This window comes from Platichthys flesus, chromosome 20 (genome assembly GCF_949316205.1).
Source record: "Platichthys flesus chromosome 20, fPlaFle2.1, whole genome shotgun sequence".
Lineage (NCBI taxonomy): Eukaryota > Metazoa > Chordata > Actinopteri > Pleuronectiformes > Pleuronectidae > Platichthys > Platichthys flesus.
In genome coordinates this window covers 19,459,616-19,481,621 of record NC_084964.1, presented here as the reverse complement: position 1 = coordinate 19,481,621, position 22,006 = coordinate 19,459,616, and the positions used below count along the sequence as shown (strand labels likewise).

General features: G+C 48.0%; 3 protein-coding genes across 4 annotated transcripts; 2 read left to right on the top strand and 1 right to left on the bottom strand.

Moving 5' to 3' along the window:
* The first annotated feature begins 272 nt into the window (after positions 1-272).
* Positions 273-5,366, top strand: tap2t (transporter associated with antigen processing, subunit type t, teleost specific). 2 transcript variants are annotated; one of them, XM_062414272.1, is made up of 12 exons: positions 273-534; positions 1,056-1,597; positions 1,738-1,852; positions 1,991-2,121; positions 2,368-2,573; positions 2,795-2,992; positions 3,091-3,219; positions 3,301-3,492; positions 3,575-3,748; positions 3,858-4,017; positions 4,229-4,365; positions 4,516-5,366. In XM_062414272.1, the coding sequence occupies exons 2-12, from the start codon at positions 1,093-1,095 to the stop codon at positions 4,720-4,722; spliced, it is 2,154 nt and encodes a 717-aa protein (XP_062270256.1). In that variant the 5' UTR covers positions 273-534; positions 1,056-1,092; the 3' UTR covers positions 4,723-5,366. The 2 variants fall into 2 exon arrangements, with proteins under 2 accessions (XP_062270256.1, XP_062270255.1); XM_062414271.1 differs by having other exon boundaries at positions 1,050-1,597.
* Positions 5,367-5,943: 577 nt separating this feature from the next.
* Positions 5,944-21,737, top strand: acsf2 (acyl-CoA synthetase family member 2). Its single transcript, XM_062414273.1, has 16 exons — positions 5,944-6,105; positions 7,328-7,523; positions 9,573-9,701; positions 10,013-10,066; positions 10,164-10,282; positions 10,649-10,811; positions 10,901-10,996; positions 11,322-11,473; positions 11,828-11,919; positions 12,045-12,121; positions 18,780-18,887; positions 19,664-19,815; positions 19,906-20,047; positions 20,766-20,876; positions 20,954-21,022; positions 21,555-21,737. Exons 1-16 carry the CDS (start codon positions 6,008-6,010, stop codon positions 21,603-21,605), a joined length of 1,809 nt encoding a protein of 602 aa, XP_062270257.1. The 5' UTR covers positions 5,944-6,007; the 3' UTR covers positions 21,606-21,737.
* Positions 12,281-17,428, bottom strand: chad (chondroadherin). The gene is made up of 4 exons (XM_062414292.1): positions 16,508-17,428; positions 14,361-14,524; positions 14,095-14,252; positions 12,281-13,186 (listed from the first exon to the last, which is right to left on the bottom strand). The coding sequence occupies exons 1-3, from the start codon at positions 17,291-17,293 to the stop codon at positions 14,111-14,113; spliced, it is 1,092 nt and encodes a 363-aa protein (XP_062270276.1). The 5' UTR covers positions 17,294-17,428; the 3' UTR covers positions 12,281-13,186; positions 14,095-14,110.
* Positions 21,738-22,006: the final 269 nt, after the last annotated feature.

Here is a 22,006-nt window from a genome sequence, read left to right as displayed (position 1 = left end):
AATCTATTTGCTCCTGCTCCCCCCACAACCCTCAATGTTAAGGCATTAGTTATGAATTTATCATAATAATAATAACAGCAATATTAATGATGATGATAATAATACAAGTCACAGAGGGCGTTTCTTGATTGCGTTTAATATTTTATCATATTTCCCTCATTAATCTTTAATATATTTATTGAATGACAGTGTAAAAGCACTTTAGTACTTTTACAGGAGGAGCTAAGGCCTTTCTCCCGGAAGCCGGAAGAGCACGACAACAACAGCACAGACGGGAACTGGCGCCATCTTGTGTCTTCAACAGGAGGCGACGAACAGATGTTGAGTTTCTGAATCTATAACATCAAATTTTTAAAATATGAAACCAGATTAAAGCTTAGTGAAGCTGAAACGATGAGTCATCGGTTCGTCAGCTCGTCGGGTTCAGTCCTCGAGCCTCGAACAGGCGGAAAGTGAAAGTGAAAGTAAAACTCGTCGCAGTTCGTTAACAGGAGCTCGAAGAGGAGACACGAGATCAGATCCACCGAACTGAAGGTGAGGGACTCGATCATCGATATGAATCCATGTTCATTATAGAACCAACACACTAACACACACACCGGAAGTGAAGACTCGAGTCTGGTTCTGTTCACAGCCTCGTTAATACTTGATATGTGATAGAAAAGCTGTGACATCATAAAGTACAAGAACCTGAAGTACATGAAGTCAAATACTGTGACTGACTACAACACGTATATATCTATTAGTACTGCATACTAGCGTTAGTAGTAGTAGTAGTAGTTGTAGCATTACTAGTAGTACCATGTATTCCTTTGTACTTTGTACTATATTGAACAATACATATCCAGTACAGAATGACCTTATTGGAGTCCTGTTTTATTAGTCCTGGTATAAATGCTCTTGTACGTACTGAGTACTAACAGGGAAGTAAAGTATCTGTCTTTAAAGACGTTACGTTTATTTAGTTCCCTCACATCTGACATCAGGATTGTCAGTGTCATCAATAGAATCTATAATAATAACAATATTGATATTATTTGTTGCTGTAGGATCAGACTCCGCCCCCTGCACGCTGACCCTCCCAGAAGGAAGATGAATGAACTGGTGACCTGTGGATTCTTCTGTCTCATCGTGGACGCGGTGCTGACTCTGTGTCTGTGGGCCGGACTGGTTCTGCTGCGCTGCCCCGGCTGTGGTCCACTGGTCGGCCTGTGGACCTTCGGGGTGGTGAAGTGGGTTCTGCTCCACGTCTATGCCTCCATGCTGGCGGAGGGAAAGCCCCGGGCGGTGCTCAGCCGGCTCGTGGCCCTCCTCTGCCTCCTGCCTCCCGTGGTGGAGAGTGGACGGTTCCTCACGGCAGATTCCTCTGAGGCTCACATGGGCCGGGGGGGCGCCGACCTCAGCGCGCTGCTCATGGGCTCCGTGGCCTCGGCAGTGGCCTGTGTCTTCTGGGAAAACCTTTTCTGCGGCGATGGAAAGAAAAGAGACGCCGACACGGTGAACTCCAAACAGCTGCTTACGAGGCTGTTGAAATACTGCAGACCAGACACCCTTCACCTGATTGCTGCTTTCAGTTTCCTCATCTTAGCAGTGATGTGTAAGTGTGAATGTATTTCTTATGGTGTACATGTATATATGATTATTAGCTGTGCATACTGCATCTACTGCAGTTTCTGTCATTTTTCTATATTTACCTAAACCAACTTAGCGGTGTGTGGAATCCTTCTTTCCAAACAGGCGACTCTCTCATCCCACTGTATCAGGGGAAGGTCATCGATATGCTGGGAGGTCAGACGGCTCAAAGCAGCTTCTGTTATTCAATCGGACAGCTGGCACTCCTCTCTCTCGGAAGGTAATGGAACAAACCCCCCCCCCCCCCCCGCTGTATCACTGCATCGCCCTGAATCCTACCAGCAATCAGCATTAATACTGAAATGTGATTAGTCTCAGTGTCTCTCTTTGACCACGTGTGATGTCTCTGTCTCCACAGTGCTTTGTTCTCAGGCCTGAGAGGAGGCATCTTCATGTGCAGCCTGGCCCGACTGAACAAGAGACTGAAGCATCTGCTGTTCCACACGCTGCTGCAGCAGGACGTGAACTTCTTCGACGAAAACAAACCTGGTGAGAAGAATTAACATTCAAACCTTTCACAGACACCGGGGTCACACATCTGTATTTTGCAGAATAATCAATGCAGCAAGGATTTGCATCAAAAGTAAAGGGAGGTGCTGAGTGTCTGCATACTTCTGTCCATTAATTACAAATCTTAAAAACACAGAGAAGGTGCGACCACTTTGACAAACTCTTTCTGCTTCTCCACCCTCTTTTACAAACACTGTAACCTCCTCTTGCTGCTCCCCCCCCCAGGACCTCTGTCCTCCCGCCTGCACTCGGACGTGGACAGGATGGGACGCACCGTGGCACTGAACTCAAACCTCCTGGTTCGCAGCACAGTGAGAACCGGCCTCATGCTCAAAGTGATGCTGGGTCTGTCCTGGGAGCTCACCCTGCTCACCTGCATCGAGATGCCTCTGGTCGGCCTAGTGCAGAACAAGTACAGCACTTTGTCCAAGGTCGGTGTCGACTCCCCCTGACCACAGATCAGCCTAAAGTCCTCTGTCACTCATTCTCACTCATAGAGTCACTGTTTAGTTTTGGGATTTGACATCTCATTCGTTTCATGCAGCTCAGAAGAAGAAAACTTGAACCTGTCACGTCCACTAGTTCTGCATCCGACTGGTGTGAAGGATCCAGTTCACCGTCACTGAATCAGTCTGTTCTTCTTCTTCTTCAGGCGATGAAGGATCAGATCCAGGACTGTCAGGCTCAGAACTCCGACCTGGCCTCCCAGACGATCGGCGGGATCCGAACAGTCCGCAGCTTCAGAGCCGAGAGCGATGAAGTGAGGAGGTACAACAAGGCTCTGGACCAGATGAGTCGGATCAGGAGACGTTCAAGAGTCTGCAGTGCCGTCTTCCTCCTGATGCGGAGGGTGAGGTGGCAGCAGTGAACATCAGAGATGAATGAATGAGGGCTGGATGTTGTGTAGCTTGTGTTATATGTTCTTGTTTGTCATCGTGCTCCCTTCAGGTGGTGACTCTGACGATAAAGATCCTGATGCTGTTACAAGCTCGCAGCCTCATCTCGTCCGACCGGCTCAGCGTGGGCAACCTGGTGACCTTCTTCCTGTACCAGAAGCCCATGTCACAGAGTCTACAGGTCAAACTGAGACACACACTCATGTTTAAATGATGGAATATCAACCTTATGCCAGTTAGTGATTCTTTATTTTTGTCACAGGAGCTGTTGTACTGCTACGGAGAAACGGTTTCCACGATGGGTGTCATCTCCAAAGTATTTAGTTACATCGACAGGAAGCCGAAGTCCCAGAAGGCCGGAGATTTAGCTCCTGAGAAGCTGCGAGGAAGAGTCTCTTTCCAGGATGTGACCTTCTCCTACCCCTCAGCGGCTCCAGGTGCCAGCGTCCTGAAGGTAACTGTGTGACCGGCCCTATGTACTGGTTTGACTCTGTACCAGTGCTTTCATCACTTCACCATCACCCTGTTCTGCCCAGTCGGTTTCTATGGAGCTGCAGCCAGGCAAGGTCACAGCCCTGGTGGGTCCCAGCGGCAGTGGGAAGACCTCCTGTGTCAGTCTCCTGAAGAGACTGTATGAACCTCAGGAGGGACAGATCCTGCTGGACGGGGAGCCGCTGCACCGCTACGACCACAAGTTCCTCCATCAACAGGTCAACTCTCCTGGTTTTACCTCCGCCCGTCTGTTTGTCCCGATCCCGTCAATCAGTTCTACAAATAAAGTTCTTATCATTAATCTTATTTCCTCACTTTGGCTTTCAGGTGGCCCTGGTCTCCCAGAATCCGGTGCTGTTTTCCGGTTCGCTGAGATACAACATTGAGTACGGCCTGAGGGACTGCAGCATCGAGAAGATCAGAGAAGTCGCGAAGAAGATCAACGTGGATGAGTTCATATTGGAGCTGAAGGATGAGTACGACACGGGTACGTGTGGAGCAGACGTGTTCAGCCGGGATTTGTTTATAGATTTATGTTTCTGACTCGAGAGCAAAAGACACAACACGGAAGAAAGTGAATAACGATGAGACGCCTGCAGTCTTTGCTGTGTGTGAAACCTAAACGTCTTAACTACCTGTTTGTGTGAAGCACTGTGATGAACGTGTGTTGATTTGAAACGCTCTCTATTAAAAAACAGATATCGGAGAATGTGGCAGCAAACTGTCCGATGGGTTGAAGCAGTGCATCGCCATCATCAGAGCTCTGGTTCGAGATCCGCGGGTCATCGTCCTGGACGAGGCCACCAGCAAACTGGATGTTAAAGCACAGCACACTGTGAGTAGGACAAGGAGATCAGGACCATAACCGGATCCTCAGATTCAAACTGGTCCCAGTACCAGTCGGAGACAGTTTATTATGCTAAAGATTCACAAATCTTCATGTCGGTATTTCTCAGTGTTTCGACTTTCGGGTTCTGTGCCTCAGGTCCTGCCGGAGATTCTGTCCCGTGGTCGCACCGTCCTGGTGGTGGCTCATCAGCTGAAGACCGTGGAGGAGGCCGACCACATCATCTTCATGGAGAACGGGGTGGTCGTGGAACAGGGGACACACAGAGAACTCATGGCCCAGGGGGGACGATACCACCGGTTGAGAGAGGAGCTCTTCTCTTCTCCAGCAGCAGCTCAGGACTGAACGTGTGAACACTTCAGTGAGACGTGTCTGTCTTCATGGTATCAGGCCTTTCTATCAGCCTGCATGTTACCAGGACATCAACATGAAGCCGTGTGGTAAAGAATATCAAATGTGTTTTAACTTGTATTTCACTGTCAATATTACTTTATGGAGAGTTTTGTTATTTTATGTTTTTTTGTTTTTGCTAAAGACAATTATCAGACGTGTTGGAATTTGTTCATAAACAGGATGTTTTGTTTTGTTGTTCATCCAAATCCAATGTTGCTGGTTTGATGTGAGAACAGCAGGACGCTGTGGCGGGTAATAAAGTGTAAACATTCACAGGACCAATCAGGGGCCTTCTCCTGTTAACTTTAAACACCAGGCGTGTCTGCACTGCATCACTACTCCAGGGGCCGATTTCAAAGATAATAAACAAGAGCAGTGTCCCTCAACCAGATCCTTTGTGTGTAACAACTATGTGAATAATGCTGAAAATAACAGTGAAATCCTGCACCACTGACCTCAGATCAGGCTTTTGTTGACTTTGTGCTTCCTCTATTGAAATCCACCCGACAGCGGCTCGTTGCTCAACAGGGCCGGCTGCTCAGATGAGTGTATCTGCTTTTAACAATAAAAGTGGGTGTGGGGCAGGAAAATGACAACTGTGTGTATTAGTTCACTGTAACTCAAAAGTTCTATTGTATTTTAATTGTCCCCTATAAGTACAATGTAGCTCAGTGAAATCAAACTGCTGTCAACAGTCTTTAGATTCCATCAGATAACACAAAACCTGATGGAGCAGTTTGAGGCTCTGTGGTGAAAACAGTCAGTTACATGTTTGTGCTTTTATCAGATCCATGCAAGAATCCAGATCAGTGTTGCACCAACACCACAACACACCCTTCACCTCATTACCCTCCTGACACCTGAGTCCAGAACACAAGCTCCTAACTTTACAGTCGATTACCTGAAGCTCACAGAGGACTTGTTCTGGATAAACTTTCCTGGAATCACACCATTGATCCTCATCTGCACCGAGATGAGAAGGTTCTTTCCTGCATCGTTCCACAAAGTTTAAAAATCTTAATTTTAAAATGAATACATATATAATAACTAATTTTGTGTTTCTAAAGGGCTGATTAATAAAACAATCATCCATGATCTGGACTGTGTCAGTCTCCGCAGCGCATGGCGCCCCCAGCAGGCCGGGGCTGGTACTGCAGGTCTGCAGGGTGGACTGCCTCCTGCAGATCGAGGAGCAGCAGAGTCTCGGTGCAGAGTCTCAGTCCCGAGCTGCTCCACGATGCATCACGTCGCGCTCTGCTCCAGGACTCTGGCCGGGAGGCTCCTGCAGGGCCCGAGGATCTGGACCCGGATCTCCGGATCTCCTGCAGCGAGGCGGTGAGCGGCAGAACCTTCACTTTGTCTCAGACCCACACGACGGAGCTTCAGCCCTTTGTAATGGATATACATGACATCACGGACCCTATGGTTGTGCAGAGTTCCAGATGTTTTGCTGCAGAGGAAGTCAGAGATGTTTTGTGTGAGCGTGGGAGTGGGGGGGCTGTGGTGTGGTGTGGTGTGGTGTGGGGGGGGGCATCTTGTTTTGTTCAGAGCAGACTTCAAAGCATCTGCAGATTCTCATGCACATTTGATTTCTGGTTCGAGTCCCATCGTCGAACCACAGCTCTGAAACGAGTCACGTGTTTAACAGCATTTAAAAGTGTCGGGAAGGAATTCATCCGCGTGCATGTGCTGTGCGTAAACATCTTGAAATCAGCGGGCGCGCGCGCACACGGCACTTTCGGTAAAACTATAAACAGCAGCTGGACGCATGTGTTATTAGCAGCACATGTATTTATAGGTATGAATATGTATATATATGTATGAATAAGTATTTCTATATTCAGTCTATGAGCTGGACGCGTCGGGCTCTTCGCGCAGGGACCGTCGACAAAGTGCAACACCGAGAAGTGACGTCACAAAATAGTTCAACAACTTCAGTCTAAGAATGTGTATTCTGACGTCACACGTCCAGGGTCTACTGCTGCTGCTTCGATGTATAATTGTAATTATGATTTTTAATAGAAATCAGCTTGTGTTTTTCCAAATACCTGCAAAACCTTAACGATCTTTAAGCCTCATCTTGACGGTGGGGGGGGGGGGGCGGGGGGTCATCAGCAGTTTAAATATTTCTTGACGTGAAGATGAATTTGCTCGTTGGTTTTATCTGAAGCACAGAAGCCGGAGCTCCTTGTTAATCGTTTTATTCTGAGTGGAAAGTGCCAAACCTGCTGGAGGCCACTCGTCACCTCAACCTTTGTCATCTCACACACAACTTATCAGCTCAGCAGGAGATGAGGGCACTGGGCATGGTTTATGGTGTTTTGAGATTTTTAATTATCTATTTATCGAAATTATAAGTTGAGACTGGAACCTTGAGGTGCTCCATCATTTAAAGGGGCAGCACAGTTTGCTTCTATTAGCTTTCATTTGATTGTTGTGTCAAATCGAACCTTCCTGTCTGAGTGCACCCATTCAGAACTCATTTCACATTCATAAACTAGCTTCCATCTACTGCAACCCCCTGTGAAGACGTTCTCTAACTCGTGTTTCCCTGCAGTGGACTCCATGTGGACTCTCCGCCCATCGTCCCAGTTCTCACGACCAGTTACGTCCACGGCACCTCGTCCACGTCTCTGCTCCACCTGACGGTGGCCGAGTCTCTGCTGAGGTCGGTGGAGCGCTTCCCCGACCGGGAGGCCGTGGTCTTTCTGCAAGATGGAGTCCGCAAGACCTTCTCAGAGTTCCAGCAGGACGTGAGTGTCCATGGAGCTGATGACTCACATGTTCACAGCTACAAACCCAAAAGTGTTAACGTGTTTGAGGTTAAAACGTCCAGATCATAATTCCATGTTATTGATTCATAGTGACAGGTGAGTGGGATCAACACCTTGTGACTCGACTCGAAAATCCAAGTCCTCCACCCGTGATGGAACCTGAACTTTGTCACCACAACAATGTGGTCCACAGACCTTCAGCGAGCTAAACTGGCTTCACACAGTCTGAAGGCTTCAAGCTCCACAGACACACAAACCATGAGACAGATCCTTAAATGGGAAACGTATAAACATTGTAAACATAAACCTAACGAGTTATGGAAAAAGCTGTAAATCAATCTCAGACAGAGATTGAATAAGTAACTTCTCACTTTCTTGGAGGCACAACTTTTATAAATGAATAATTATCAGACGACACAAGCTCCTGAACTTTAAAGATCAAAGTTAAATCAGCACCAAGGAGCGTTGTGGTGTCTTAGTCCAGATGAATCCTCTTTGTGCAGTAAGTGAATCTGTTGTGGTGAGTTTACAGTTTCACTCCGGTTTCCAACTGGACCAGTTTGAAAGCTGGTGGATTTCCCCCCTTGTGGCGGCAGCGTGGTGGTCGACCTGGCTTCTTACTGCTGGAGGTGCAGCCTGAGAGAAAGAACTGGGTCAAAGTTCAGCCAAGTTGAACTTCACTAAAGAAGTTGCTGCGCCTCAGGAAGTGAAGGTTTCATCCAAACATTCAGGTTCCTGTGAAGAGGGATGAATAACAGTGTTCATTCAATTATTACTTTGCCAAAGTGAGTGTAGGACAGGAAATTGTTTACAAATACAAGTATAAGTGCGTAAAATCCAAATATACTTGAATTAAAAATAAAAGTATACAGTAAAGTGTTGGAAATAACTTGGAAATACTTAAGTAAAGTATAATTACCTCAACAATCTAATGATAATTCACCATCTGTGCATTTAGATAAGTTTTGGGTGAAAGGTGACTGAAGCTCTTTGGGCTGAGGACATGTCAGTGACCGTGTTGACGTGTCAGAAGGTTCAGGACTTTCCAGGATCTGAACTTTTACCCAGTGACCTTAGAATGCTCCTGTGGATTCCGGGTGGAGACGTAACCGTCTGATAACAGGAGCCACGTTGTGAGAGGACGTGAGGCCACGCGAGCGTTCGCCCTCCAGCACCAGGTGTCAGGAACTGGGATCGACTCAGAACTCAGAACTCAGAACTCGTCTTCTTCACGTCATCTGAAGATTCAATCAGATTTCTGTTACTTTGTTCTTGTCTGGTTTTGGTTTATGAGTCTTTGTGACACGAGATATTTTTAACTCAGTGTTTGTTTAAGTTCTAGACTTTGGTCCAATGAGGCAACAACGTGTCATGAAATCCAGAAACCAGTCATAGGGTCAATAGGAGTTCTTTAGACTTTACTATTTATTAATTATCTTCAAATATACGTATTTAGCTCATGGTCATTGGTTCATTTCTTATTTTGTTATGCTTATCTTGCTCTGTTCAGTTTCTCCCGGGGCCTCAGAGTTCTCTGGCGATGTCTCACAGGTTCTGGAGGATGTGTAGCTTACCTGAATGTAACTTCTTCAAATTTCAACGTTCACTGGACTCAAAGATCAGATTTATGAGGTCAAAGGTCACCGTGCCTTCACAAAACAGGCTTTTGGCCTCAGGAAATCGCACAAAAACCGTTTGACCCTGTGGACATGTTGTCTTCAGGTCGCCTCGAGAGACACTACACACAGAGATCTGGTTAAATCGGTTGGTCAAAGGTCAAAGGTTAAAACTCACCTCTCTTTGCCTTCAGGGACTTTCTTCACGTTTTCACCAGTTGTCTCTTGGACTCACAGATGAACAGGGCAGAGGTCAAAGGTCACCGTGGTGTCATGAGTCTGGAGCAACGTACATTCTGACTGAAACTGCTCTTCTCCTTGAGTTACTGGGGTTCTGATCAGGTCCAACAGAACCCTGTGGGACGGGATCCTGCTCCGCTCGGCCTGTTGACGTCTGGTCATGTGATTGCAGGTGGACCAGGCTGCAGCCGGACTTCTGGCTCTGGGACTGAAGAAGGGCGACCGGCTCGGCATGTGGGGCCCCAACACCTACGAGTGGATCCTGTTCCAGTTCGCGACGGCCAAAGCCGGAGTGATCATGGTGAGTCGGGGGTGAAGTGCACGATCCGCCGAGCGGTGACGGGAGGAACACGATTCATCGTCCGCTGAGAAAAGGGATCAGCTAACATGAAACTAAATATGAGCCCAATTCATATTCACACGTTCAGTATAGAGAGCAACGAGCTTGAGGGAAGGACAAACACCTTGTTGTGTTCGTGGGATTCATCGTCATTAACCTGTGGAATTAGGCGACTTTACAGTTGTTTTTATCATTTATTTATCTGAGGAAATAAACTCAAGTTACCAAACGTCAATAGACCCTGAGCAGCTTCTTCTCTCTGACACTGCCAGGTGGCCGTGAACCCAGCGTACCAGCAGCAGGAGGTGGAGTTCGCTCTGCAGAAGGTTGGTGGCTCCTTCACATTTCACTGGTTCTTCACCGTGGTGGCGCTCAGACCCTTCATCTCCTCCTCTGCTCCTCCTCCTCCTCCTCCTCCTGCAGGTTGGGTGTAAAGCCATCGTGTGCCCCACGCAGTTCAAAACTCAGAAGTACTGTGATATGCTGAAGAAGATATGTCCCGAGATCGAGACGTCCACCCCGGGGGACATCAGGAGCGCCAGGTATAAGACTGCATGATTGACAGTTACACACAGTTACACATGGTGTCTTTATTCAATGTCCCTGTGTGTGGGGGTGAGTGGGAATGGGAGTTAATATCATTTGAGGTGTAGTAGTTCAGTACAATATGAGTTTCAGCTATTTCCCATGTTGTAGAAATCCTCTTTGGGACATTTTAATAAATCAAGTCTATAACGTGAACCTGTGCTCAGTCCTCAGCTGCTGTTGTGTTCCTACATGTACAGTGAGACAGGAGATCAGAGGCTGAGCAGACGGTGGAAGCTGCCACATGTTTTATTGTTTAACCTGGAGCGTCTCAGTTATGCCACATGACCAACATTCCGCCCCCCCCCCCCCCCCCCCTTCAGACTCCCTGACCTGCGCACTGTGGTGGTTCTAGACAGCCGACAGCCTGGAATGTTTCACATGGACGACCTGATGCAGGCGGGCAGCAGCCGCTTCAAGCTGCAGCTGCAGGATCTGCAGAAGAAGATCTCCTTCGACGACCCAATAAATATCCTGTTCACTTCGGTATTGGCGGCAGTTTACGATTTAAGAAGTGTTGAGAACGTGATAAAGTACGACCTGATAAACACGATGTCTCTCACTTTAATCCCCAGGGCACAACTGGGAGTCCAAAGGGAGCCACCCTGTCCCATCACAACGTGGTCAACAATGCCTTCTTCACTGGTTTACGGGTCGGATACACCTGGAGGGTGAGTCTGTCAGGAACCTCCTGACTCCTCCTCCTCTCAGGACTCGTGTTGAACCAACTGACGTTTATGAATGTGAAGATATTCTGAATCTGCAGCGGTTTCATAAGCTATTCAGCCTAAAAATTTAACTTTTTTTACCTAATGTAGTGTTTTTATGTGGATTAATTTATTTTATAAGATTTATAACATCTTCAGAAGGAGCTGATGAAGATGGGAATGAGCCACAGAGACAAACACACTCCTCCACATGACTTTGTTCAGGAACAGGAAGAGAAACTGGAAATACATTTAGAGTTTATTTAATCTGCCTTTTTTGTCCCTGCAGCCTCACACCCGTATCTGTCTGCCTGTGCCCCTGTACCACTGCTTCGGCTCTGTGGGGGGGGGCTTGTGTATGGCCCTTCACGGCCTCACCCTCGTCTTCCCGTCCACCGGCTACGACGGTAGAGCCAACCTGGCCGCGGTGGAGAGCGAACGGTAACGTCAGGAATCCAAATCCAAGACTTTTCTAACACCTGCAGAAACCTGCTTGAGCCTCAACATCTAACCTGATTAACGTGTCTGTCAGTAACCAATACATTCAGGCAGTTTATAAGAATTATTAAAACACACTACTATTTTATGTAGTTTCAGAAGAAGATGGCTGAGGGCGATCTGCATTACATTCCCTTCAGTTATTGACTTTATAATCACTTGAATAATCCTGTGTGGCAGTTTGGAGCCTCTGGCATTACTTCATATTTGTTCAAATAAAACATTGCTGTTCTCCTACTTGCAGGTTTATTTTGGCAGTTTGTCTGTAAAGAGGATTTCTGTTCATGTCCCTCGCAGGTGCACCTTCATCTACGGCACCCCCACCATGTATGTGGACATGGTGAACCAGCCCGACTTGGCCAAATTCGACCTGTCGTCACTGGAAGCAGGTGAGACAGGAGCCTGATATTGTGCTGTTATGGATTCGAGCAACATTCATCATTTAGAGAAGAAAGGTCCATAAACCCGTTTCTCCTCAAACAGCTTCTCAGGTTGTGTTTGTTCTGACCTCCAGGCATCATGGCCGGCTCCCCTTGTCCTCCAGAGCTCGTGAGGAAGGTGTCCTCTGACATGGGCCTCAAAGAAATAACAGTGAGTGGATCTCGACCTGCGGCTCTTTAACGATCAGAACAGAAACACCGATGATGCAACTCAGCTTCCACACACCAGGGGGAGACAAATCCCTAAGATAAACACCCACAACATTTTTATAAGCAGATTCTTCATCAAGCATCAAGAGGAAGAGAAAGATGTTTTTTATGAAAGGTTTATTGGACGTGAGAACTTGTTTCCACCTCCAAAAGTCCAGGAAATGCAAAGATAACGAGAAAACATAAGAAATGCATAAAGGAAACACTCAAAACGTTTTTCTTTTCATTTTTTAGCCCACAGATTCTGTTTTCAAATCGATAATTTTTACAAAATCAAACTTTCAATTTGGTGTGAGGGACAGATGAAGCGGGAGAATGTTGAATCACTTCTTAAACCCAAACTGTGATTGTTCCTGGATCGTCTGTGACACCGTGACCAGGGTTCAACCTCTGAACAGAACCTCACAGCCGTGTCTCAACTCAGGGCTCCGCCTCCTTCTCAGGGCGCCATCCAATAACCTTTAGCGGTTGGGTTGAGTTGAAGCTCAAACTTGACGCTGTTACCTCTTTGAAAAACAGTTTGTTTACAGAAGCACAATGAATCCTGGGATAGTTTGAGCGGGTACAGATCGATGGCGTTTGAATTGAGACACAGCCACAGTCTGTTCCACTGTTTACACAGATTGTAACACTGCCCCCTAGTGGCCAAACAATCAGTTCATGCAGCTTTAAACGTCTGTTTTCAGTTTGCCTCTGAACCCACCACGTCCCTGAGGCTCTGGTTTATTCCTGACCTTTCATATTTGATGGTTGCCAGCACGTTATCCACTTCATACTTATATTTTTCATCTTTGATATAAGTCAGTGAAAAGTATATGATAATATGTGTGTGTGTGTGTGTGTGAGCGTGACGCAGACAGAGCGGATGTGTATCTATGAATGTGTTTGTTTGTGTTTACACTAGTGACGTCATCTGACAGATGAGTAGACGGACAGTCTGGAAGTAGCGTTAGCGTAGCTCTGGTTGTAGCCGGTCCCCTGGACAGGCTCCTGCTCACAGCGTCTCCTGTGGACAAGACACAAAGATCAGAGGCCAAGTCAAACAGAGTCGGCCCGGCAGCCGGAGGGACCGGGACAGGGACACGGTGTCCTGGACCCCAGGGCCAACGTGGAAAAGTTCAGTCAGGGACACGGGGGAGGACAGAGGAGAGGACACAGGAGAGGACACAGGAGAGGACAGAGGAGAGGACAGAGGAGAGGACACAGGAGAGGACACAGGAGAGGACACAGGAGAGGACACAGGAGAGGACACAGGAGAGGACACAGGAGAGGACACAGGAGAGGACAGAGAGCTCTGCGGTCAGGAATAGAAGAGAAAAATAAAAACCACGCAGAGCAGAGCCAACTCCTCAACGGCCTCAAACTTCCTGTGGTCAAACAAGAATCCACTGAGAAGCTGAGAACTGGACCATCACGGTTAAAGATGTGATTCTGGATCCAAGTGGAGGCCAAACAGTCCCCTCAGATAAAAGCAGTGATCAGTGGAAACATTGGACTGAACCGTCATTTAACTTGAGAAGTGCCTGTTTGGAATGAGGGGTTTGATTTGACCTGTGGTGAAGCTGGTCACACTTTTTCTTTCTGAAACGGTCAAAGTGACCGGCAGCCATCGAGGCACAGCAAACACCGAGCAGCCACAGAAACCTGGAGTTTAAAATATCTGAAAAGTTGGAAATGAGGCCCTAGTTTAGTTTGATGAGCAGATTGATTCTATTCTTTTGTGTGTGTGAAGCTCATATGAAGAGTTTCACATAAACACGTGAAGAATCTCCTGGTGAAGAAATAATCTCACAACCTGAGAGACCCCAGATTATAGTTTTTAGTTTATTCATATAAACATTTACAGTTGAATTAGTGAGTTTTAACCGAGTCAGTTTGGTGTAAAGCTGGTGTGAGTCAGGATCTGTCAGATACCTGCCCGGCTGCGTGTTCAGGGACGTGTGCCCTTCTTGGCTCTCTTGGCCTTGACTCTGCAGCCACTGAAGGCGGAGCTGTCTCGGACCTGCTTGCCTCGCTGTGCGGGGGGGGAAGCGCACAGTGCGTCTGGACGACTGCGGCTCGAGTCCATCCACCTGCCGGTCGAGAAGCAGAGATCAGAGAAAGTAAATTTGAACATTTCAAAAGATAAAAGCATCAGCAGCTCATCACACTCAGCCGACCAGGAGCCGGTGGCCTCTCACCTGCGCAGCGCAGCCAGCTGACAGCTGCAGCTCCAGGGGTTGGTGGACAGCGTGAGGTTGGTGATGGTGCTGAGCTCCAGGCTTCTGGGAAGAGACTTCAGTCTGTTGTTGTCCAGGTGCAGCGACTTGATGGCCGTCACTCCGGTGAACGCACCGTCAGAGAACTGGACAAAGACAAAGAAATGCTTCTCAGGTCACAGCATTGAAGACACAGTGTCCCCCCCCCAGGCTGAGCCACCATCCCTCCGGTCAGGAGGCCAACACATGAAGAGCAATGAGGGAACTCTCTCCAGTGTTCCTCTGGCATGAAGGCCTCCTCTCATCCTTCCTCCTGCAGCAGCAGAGCAAACACTGAGGCTCACTGCTCTGCTTCTTGCGAGGGCGCTAAAAGCTTCAGAGAGGTGTGAGGTGGACGGATCCACGTCCAGCCTCGTCCGGGAGGAAGAGGAGGGGCGATGGGAGAGAGAGAGCCGAGCTTTGAAGGCTCGTTTTATGTGAGTCTGGAGGAGAAGAGGCTGTTTGGAAATTTCCACTGCCGAGCGGCGAGTGGCCGAGGGCCGGGTGTTTTGAAGCAACGGAAGATGGAAGACTTCCAGCGCGGTCGAGGTGTTTTTCCAATCTCTCTGTCGTCCCCCTCTCCGGGCCACTCCTCTGCCAGGAAGCCACTCGCACAGGCCCCGACTGTCCGTTCAGCTGGAGGGAAGGCAGAGCTAAAAATACTCCTGGTCATGCACTGTGGAACACCCGGCCTCTGTTTACCTGTCTCCTAACCCCTCCTGACCTGTTTACCAGACCCGCCTGGCCAGAGCAGGAAACACACCTCGCTGAAAATAACACTTGTGTAATAATTAGACCTGCTTGGCCGAGGTCCAGCAAACAAAAACACTCTAAAAATACCTTCATCTGATGGAAAGAGGTTTCATCTCAGCCGCCTCCTGCTGCCTCCACCTGGCGCTCACACAGGCCCGGCTGAGAGGGCTGTTCTTTCACAGTTCCCCCCTCTGGGATGCCTCCATGCTGGGGCACAAGTACACTCAAATATTGGATTAACCTCAAGCATGAAGCAAATGTGCGCTCAGGAATGTTTGAAAAGTAGTGTGGTGTAGCAGAGAGCTAATAGTGTGCACATTCATCCTGGAGCTGTGAGATCCAGAGGAACAGAACAGATGTTTCACAGTGAAAACATCAGCATCGCGTCTATGAAGCAGCCAGATGTTATTTTATATTGTATGAAAATGTCTGTAATTTGACATTTTCAACCTTCCTTGCTGTAAATTAATATTTTCCAGCTGCCGGTTAAAGGTTTGAAACCCGTAATGTTAATCTTTGAAGCCACGTGGACGTCCTGACCACGCCGATGTCTCCGGACCCATTAAACAACAACTGTCCTCACGACGGGACAAAGACGGACATTTGAGCGAGCGGGTCATTTGAACACGTCTCAAAGGAACCTTCATCTCAGACTCTTGAGTCTGGACGTCCCACTGGAATCTCTCACTCCACAGAGACACCGTCACCTCTGGACTTGTGGTGAAACTGTCAACTCAACCTTCAACCTTCACATTATAAGACTAAAACCACGAGGCTTGTTTCTTTCTGTGCTTGGGAAGTGACATCTTGTTTTCAGCAGGTGTCATTTCAAACAGGGAGAAACACAGAATCATGTTACAGCAAAGATTCAGTTACAGAAATAATATATAAAGGTTTATAAATTCTAATTTAAATCAGGTTAAATGATAAATAACTTGAACACGTGTTGGTTGTGTATGAATCATTGAGCGTTCGCAGGCGGAGTCGACCTCTGACAAGTCTGTTCTATAAACACACTGATTCAAAAGACAACGTTTAATAGACGTGTTTGCTAAACCCAAAGAAATGAATCAATATTTAGATGAATACATAAACACAAAGAACTTTTCCTGATATCAATTTATTAACCTTGGTCTTATCTTCTTTCAGGAAAATTTACTCTTTACAAAAACTATTTTAAACAACCACCATAGAAGTCAATTTGATAAGTGTCTGAATATATTTAAACGACACCTGCAGCACTTTGTCTTAACTTGTTTTTAAGTTACCAGTATATGTTTTAAGCCACAGCACGTCACATTAGATATATTAAATATATATTGAAGCCACAGACTGACCTTCTCCAGACTCATGTTGTCCAGGTGCAGCTTCTCCATGTAGCGCCCAAAGCTCTGGAAGGCGTTGTCTGGGATGGTCCTCATGGGATTCCTCCCCAGCGTGAGCTCCTCCACCACTCGCAGCTTGCTCATGGCCGCACTGGGATACGTGGACATCTTGTTCCGGTCCAGGTGAAGGATGGCCAGGTTCTCCACGTCGTCCAGAGAGCCCGGCTGCAGGGTGGTCAGCTCGTTCCCGCTCATGTGCAGCCAGCGCAGGTCCTTGGCCCCGGTGAAGGTCCCCGGCCGCAGCTCGCGCAGCCGGTTGTCGTTGAGCTGCAGGATAAAGAGGTTGATCATGGGGGAGAAGATGCCCCTGGCCAGGTCGCTGATCTGGTTCCCGTCTAGGTAGAGGTAGGTGAGCTCCGTGAGGTCCTCGAAGGCGCCGGGCTTGATGCTGTTGATCTCGTTGTTGGACAGGTAGAGGTAGACGAGCTTCTTCAGCCCCTTGAAGGCCTGAGAGCCGATCTCTCTGAGCTGACAGTGCTGCATGTGCAGGGAGATGAGCCCCTTGCTGTCGCTGAAGGCCCCTGTGGGAATGTGGCCCAGGCTGTTCCTCTGCAGGTTCAGCAAGCGGGTGGCGTCCGACACCTGGGGGATCTTCTTCAGCCCGGCGCTGTCACAGATGACGTGCTGGAGGTCCCCGTGGCAGTGGCACAGGCTGGGGCACTGGCCCGGGGCTCCCTGCACGGCGGGGCCCAGGACCAGGAGGCAGGTCCCCAACAACAACCAGCTCACACAACGCATCCTGGCTCCTAAGTCCTCTCCTCCAGCTGCTCAGCAGAACCAGCAGAAGAAGAAGAAATCCTCCGAGAGAAGCCGAGACGAACTGTGAAATGCAAAGAAGAACCGCAGTGAGGGGGTGTGTGTGTGTGTGTGAGGGGGGGGGGGTGTGTGTTTGTGTGTTTGTGTTGAGCGAGAAGCGGACGGAGAGAGGAGTGAAAAGGTGAGCAAAGGTGGGCAGTGCAAAGAGACATTCAATTTGAGTCAACAGAACACACAGCACTATTTATAACATTTCCTTGAGGGGAAAAAAGCGAGGAGGGCTTTGCCAGGGTGAGAGGTTTGCAAGAGGAAGTCAAGTGTCTGTGAGAGTTTAACCCTGAACGAGCAGGAAGAGGACGAGTGGACCAACTCACGCTCTCTGCTGCCGTCCTTAGATCTGCAGGACACGATGCTCCGTGCCGCTGGGCAGGCAAATCAAACAAGACACTGTGAAATGTCTTTTAATGACTTTTATAACAGTCCCAACGTGTCATGAAGTCCGGTTCTGTGCACGTTATCCAGACGGGTCCATTGTTTTTCATTCTGCGGTGGCGGGAAACAGAGCCGCTCCTCCGCAGCTGCTTCAGAACCTGTAATAGTCTCCAGATGTGGAGCGAGGTGTGAGGCGCTCATTTAAAGCTCTAACGATTCTGCCACCATCCCAGGAATGAAAGGTTAAATGCCGCCGTGCATTCCTGGTGCTTTTTGTCTTTGGGAAAGTAAAGTGTGAGCGTGTGGTGTGTCACATGTCACGGCCTCCTTCAGTCAGAGCCTTTAGTTCCTGAGGGCGAAGGCAGTGATCAGGTTTCCACTGCAAAGACATCGAGAAGTTATTTTTCAAAGCCTGTCGCCAGCTGGACGTCAGAGAAGCTCTGAGGACAAAGCTTCTTTTAGGAGAAATACTTTTACACCTGCTTTTAATAATAAAGATAAATTCAGAACCAGTGAAGATGAATGGATCCGTCCAGGATAAATGGAATCTAGAGTTTGCTTAACAAATCTAACATTTTATTGGGAATATCGTCTCCTCCCTGAGTTTCCAGGTAAACGTCCTCGGAGTGACCTCGTCTGAGACGTTTCTGCCTCTGAGTGGATCTGCAGCTGTGAACACTGACTTCTATATTTTATGCAACTAAACTGCAGTTTTCCTCCTGAAAGGTTTTAACTTTAACGACTAAAGCATCAAAGAACCTCGAGCTCCGGTCGTGTGGAAAGTTTGTAAAGTAGTTATGTTCAGTAGTTTTACTTTTTAATGAGTTTTGTTTTATAACACTTAAATATATATAAAAATCTGGCATGTTTAAGGTCTTTAAACCTGATATTCTCCAGTGTGTGTAATTGGTGAAGAATTTTCTCCGGCACCACCCGGCTGCAGATGAACACCAGCACAAGAGCAACACACGTGTCACTGAGCTGAACACAACCTGATCACGAGGGGAGACACTCAAGCTGTTTGTGTGATTGGCAGATCGGGTATGGAACCACAGAGAACAGCCCGGTGACGTTCTGCGCGTCCCCGAAGGACAACGCCGAGAGGAAGAGCGAGACGGTCGGCTACGTGCTGGACCACATCGAGGTGCGTGGGCCCAGCACCGGGTTCCAGTCACCACACAGCACCACACAGCACCACACACAGCACCACACAGCACCACACAGCCCCACACAGCACCACACAGCACCACACACAGCACCACACAGCACCACACAGCACCACACAGCACCACACACAGCACCACACAGCACCACACACAGCCCCACACAGCACCACACAGCACCACACAGCACCACACAGCCCCACACAGCACCACACACAGCCCCACACAGCACCACACACAGCACCACACAGCACCACACAGCCCCACACAGCCCCACACAGCACCACACACAGCACCACACAGCACCACACACAGCACCACACAGCACCACACAGCACCACACAGCACCACACACAGCACCACACAGCACCACACACAGCCCCACACAGCACCACACAGCACCACACAGCACCACACAGCACCACACACAGCCACACACAGCCACACACAGCACCACACAGCACCACACAGCACCACACACAGCACCACACACAGCCCCACACAGCACCACACACAGCACCACACAGCACCACACAGCCCCACACACAGCCCCCAGTATAAACCATCCAGGATTTATCATCTTACAACAACACACCTCAGAGGATTTAGTCAAAAATGAATGTATGAAAGATTATTTATCCAAATCACTCAACACACACAGTGACCACTTTATTAGGAACACCTGTACACCTGCTGGAGGACACTGAGGTAACTCTGTGCAGTGATGAACGTGATTTGCTGATTGAAATCTCTGCAGGCTAAGATCGTGAACCCAGCGACTGGCGAGCTGGCGGCTCTGGGGACGACGGGGGAGATCATGATCCGAGGATACTGCGTGATGCTGGAGTACTGGGACGACCCGGCCAAGACAGACGAGTGCATCAGTAAAGACGGCTGGTACAAGACTGGGTGAGTGAAAGAACGACACTGGAACCAGAGGGGGGGAACTGGATTTACACTCCAGCTGCTGATGTTTACAACGTTTCCTGTTTCCTGCAGCGACATCGGCAGCATGGACGCCTTCGGCTACTGTCGCATTCAGGGCAGGATTAAAGACATGATCATCAGAGGAGGAGAGAACATCTACCCGGCGGAGATCGAGCAGTTCCTGCACACGCATCCCAAAGTGATGGAGGCTCAGGTGAGCTCCACACAGCGAGGCCCCGGATGAAAGAGAAACCAAAACCTTTGTGTGTTCAAAAAAAAAAGGATCTTCACAGTAAACTTCACAGAACACGTGTCCTGTTTACCACTGTGGTGAATACAGGAGAAGGGAATAACTATAAACTCAGTGACCACTTTATGAGGTACACGCCTTACTCCTGCAATTTAATGTAACGGCCATAAATTAAACCCTTACAAATGATAGATTTTGTAAAACTTGGGACAAGAAGGTGAACAACCCTCAGATGTGCAACAGCAGCGGATTGTTTAATCACAGGACTCTGGTCTTCATGAACTTAATCCGATTTCAAAAGTGTGCCTAATAAAGTGACCAGTCTGGAATAAAAAAAATCTACTTCCTGACTTTGTAAGTCGAAATAAGAACAGGTTAAAAAAGGACGACACCATGGATCAGAGTCCAGTCTAATTTTCCTTCTTGCCATATATTGACTGATCTCTCACTTCTCATCTAATTTATACTTTCTAACATTTTAACTCAGAAGAATGAGATGAGCCTCCTGCTATGGTTTGTTTTCTACGGTTTATCATTAAATACTCTGAACACTGGACACTTGGTTTATTTTGTCTTGTTTTACCGTAGCATTGTTTTTAAGGCCGTAACTCTTCTTCTCTTTAACAGGATATCACTGATGTTTCCTCAGAGGTTCATGGTTCTTCTTCTCTGTGTTCATCAGGTGGTCGGAGTCAAGGACGCTTACATGGGTGAAGAAGTCTGTGCTTGTATCAAAGTGGTAGAAGGCGAGGAATGCACTGCAGAGGAAATCAGAGCTTTCTGCAAGGATCAGGTAAAAGCTCATTTCCAGTGTTTCATGGTTAAACTTCATCTTCCTTCGTTTGAACTCGTTGACTCTGCTGCTTTCAGATCGCTCACTTCAAGATCCCTCGCTACGTGCTCTTCGTCACCAGCTTCCCCGTCACTGTCACTGGAAAGGTGAGCTCCTCCAAGACGCCTGTAAATCTATTAAAGTGTTTATTGATATGACCTGAGCACAGATGTATATTTAGCAGCTAATGTAAGAGTCTCTGATGAATGAGGCCGGGGCGACGTGCAACACAGAAACATCAACTCCCCTCTGGTTCTGGAGTTTCTCTCCTGGGACTCTGATTGTTCATAATTCACTGTAGACATGGCGTAGCCCCCAAATGCCCCCAGACAGGAGGGACTGCAGCTAATAGCTCGTCTGCACGCACACCCGGTGCTGGTAGAGGAACCCAGATAAAAACAATTTACTTAACCGCACCAGAAGAAAACACTCAGTGTTAACGGTTCTTTCCACGACTGCATATTTGAAAACCTGTCGTCCCCAGTCCAGCGCTCCTGACTTCAGCCTGGTCCAGTGATGCCCTTGAACAGATTGTTAGGAAATACAATGAATCGTATTTTAGAGCTAGATGGAAATATCCTTATTATATCTCATGTTTGACCACAAAGTATGAAAGAGGCCTATTCTGGTTCTTTGCAGGTGCAGAAGAACAAACTGTGCGAGGTGGCTGAGAAGCAGCTGGGAATGTGAGAGGCGCCGCTCCCTGAGGTTCAACTCTGTTAACTGAGCTCAGACTCAGAATGTGAAGATCCTTTTTTTTTCTTCTTGCAGAAACATATTTTTACATCAAGATGAATAAAATTTTGTATGAGATTATTAAAAGCAGGCGTTGGTGTTTCTCTTTTTACGGGAAGACTGAAGGTATTTTTATTGACCTCGTGGAAGGTGCTCGCCTCCCTTCAGAAACACACGCTGATTAACTGTGAAAACTTTGTGGCTGATAAACGAGCGAGGACCCCAGACACTTTCAAAGCTGCAAATGATTTCCTCCAGAGTCTGAGCTTCATGTGCAGTCCACCGGACGCTGGGCTGCAGGATCGGATGTCCTCGTCTGTCTAGACCTGAAGGACTCGGCCCAGAAATAGTTCTGA

Excerpts from the sequence above, each read along its gene's own strand:
- tap2t (XM_062414272.1), top strand. The coding sequence starts at position 1,093 with ATGAATGAACTGGTGACCTGTGGATTCTTCTGTCTCATCGTGGACGCG. Across the intron at positions 3,749-3,857 it reads ACAAGTTCCTCCATCAACAG|GTGGCCCTGGTCTCCCAGAA; the intron begins GTCAACTCTCCT and ends TTTGGCTTTCAG. Across the intron at positions 4,018-4,228 it reads GAAGGATGAGTACGACACGG|ATATCGGAGAATGTGGCAGC; the intron begins GTACGTGTGGAG and ends ATTAAAAAACAG.
- acsf2 (XM_062414273.1), top strand. The coding sequence starts at position 6,008 with ATGCATCACGTCGCGCTCTGCTCCAGGACTCTGGCCGGGAGGCTCCTG. Across the intron at positions 10,283-10,648 it reads GGGGACATCAGGAGCGCCAG|ACTCCCTGACCTGCGCACTG; the intron begins GTATAAGACTGC and ends CCCCCCCTTCAG. Across the intron at positions 10,997-11,321 it reads GGGTCGGATACACCTGGAGG|CCTCACACCCGTATCTGTCT; the intron begins GTGAGTCTGTCA and ends TTGTCCCTGCAG.
- chad (XM_062414292.1), bottom strand. The coding sequence starts at position 17,293 with ATGCGTTGTGTGAGCTGGTTGTTGTTGGGGACCTGCCTCCTGGTCCTG. Across the intron at positions 14,525-16,507 it reads ACAACATGAGTCTGGAGAAG|TTCTCTGACGGTGCGTTCAC; the intron begins GTCAGTCTGTGG and ends GTCTTTGTCCAG. Across the intron at positions 14,253-14,360 it reads CAGCTGGCTGCGCTGCGCAG|GTGGATGGACTCGAGCCGCA; the intron begins GTGAGAGGCCAC and ends CTCGACCGGCAG.